At 53.3% G+C, this 1,569-nt stretch overlaps 1 protein-coding gene across 1 annotated transcript; it reads right to left on the bottom strand.

Moving 5' to 3' along the window:
• Positions 1–249: 249 nt before the first annotated feature.
• Positions 250–1,337, bottom strand: LOC129082304 (POU domain, class 5, transcription factor 1-like). Its single transcript, XM_054587962.1, is given in 2 exon segments — positions 250–1,154; positions 1,157–1,337. Coding segments are annotated over 2 exon segments (1,086 nt in total).
• Positions 1,338–1,569: the final 232 nt, after the last annotated feature.

The raw sequence follows: 1,569 nt of genomic DNA on the forward strand, positions 1-1,569 counted from the left end.
GGATTTTTTTCTTTTATTCCTCTTTTTTTTTTTTTTTTTTACTATGTCCCAGGCTTCTTTAAGATCAAAGTGATAAGTGATGTGGGGATTAAAATCAAGAGCATCATTGAACTTCACCTTCCCTCCAACCAGCCCCTACACCCTCTGTGTTCCCAATTCCATAGTAAAGAAAGAACTTAATCCCAAAGCCCTGGAACAATTCTCAGGGTTCTTTCCCTCGCTCTCTCCTGTCCTGGGAAGGCAGGCACCTCAGTTTGAATGCATGGGAAAGCCCAGAGTGGTGACAGACACAGAGGGAAAGGTTTCACCCTCAGGGAAAGGGACTGAGGAGTACAGCGTAGTGAATTGAGGTCCCACATAGCCTGGGGTACCAAAATGGGGCCCTGGTGTCAGAGAAAAGGATACCTGTCCCCCTGAGAAAGGAGGCCCAGAAGCCTCAAAATCCTCTCGTTGAGAATAGTCACTGCTTGATCGTTTGCCCTTCTGGCGACGATTGCAGAACCACACTCGGACCACATCTTTCTCCAGCCCAGGCTGCTGGGCTATATGGCTGATCTGCTGCAAGGTGGGCTTTGGGCATTGCAGGAACATGTTCTCCAGGTTGCCCCTCACTCGGTTCTCGATACTTGTTCTCTTTCTCTTCCGGGCCTGCACAAGGCTCTCTGTTTTGCATATCTCCTGCAGATTCTCATTGTTGTCAGCTTCCTCTGCTCACTTCTGCAGCAGGGGCCGCAGTTTACACATCTTCTTCAAACTGAGCTGCAGAGCCTCAAAGCGGCAGATGGTTGTTTGGGTGAACACCTTTCCAAAGAGAACGCCCAGAGTGAGCCCCACATCGGCCTGCGTATACCCCAGGGTGATCCTCTTCTGTTTCAGGAGCTTGGCAAACTGTTCGAGGTCTTTCTGCAGAGCTCTCGCGTGCTCACCAGCCTCCTCCTCGGGGGTTGGCTCCAGCTTCTCTTTGTCCAGCTTCACGACTCCAGGCCGCGCAGTGCAGGGCTCAGGGGAAGTCCCCTCGGAGTTGCTCTCCACCCCGGCTCCCGCCTCGACCTCAGGCTGGGGGTTCTCCAAGCCACCTTGGGGCGCGAGCCCCACTCCAGCCTGAGATCCACAGTAGGCCATCTCCCCACAGAACTCATACGGTGGTGGGCACGAGGACCCCCCCACATCTCCACCCCAGGGCCAAGCCCCGGCCCCAAGCCCAACCCACCAGGAGGACCCTGGAAACTCAGCCAGGTCCGAGGGTCAACCCAGCCTGGCTCCGGCCCTCCTGGCCCATCGCCTCCACCACCCGGTGGGGGCGAAAAGGCAAAGTCGGAAGCCAGGTGTCCCGCCATTGTAAGGACGGCCGGGGGCCTGGTGAAAGGAGGGCTCTCCAAGGCACAGCTCAACACTTCTCCCCCTCCCCAATCCCACCCACTAGCCTTGACCTCTCCTTTTGTTTTCTAGATTGGTGGGTTATTTTTATTCATATTCATTTTTAAGATAACAACAATAATGCAATGAATGAACATCTTGTCTTTCTCTTAGGAATGTCAAGTACTTTCTATAATAGAATATATGAGTATA

Source organism: Pteronotus mesoamericanus, unplaced genomic scaffold (assembly GCF_021234165.1).
Source record: "Pteronotus mesoamericanus isolate MK-2021 breed Mesoamerican mustached bat unplaced genomic scaffold, CSHL_Meso_final scaffold_125, whole genome shotgun sequence".
NCBI lineage: Eukaryota > Metazoa > Chordata > Mammalia > Chiroptera > Mormoopidae > Pteronotus > Pteronotus mesoamericanus.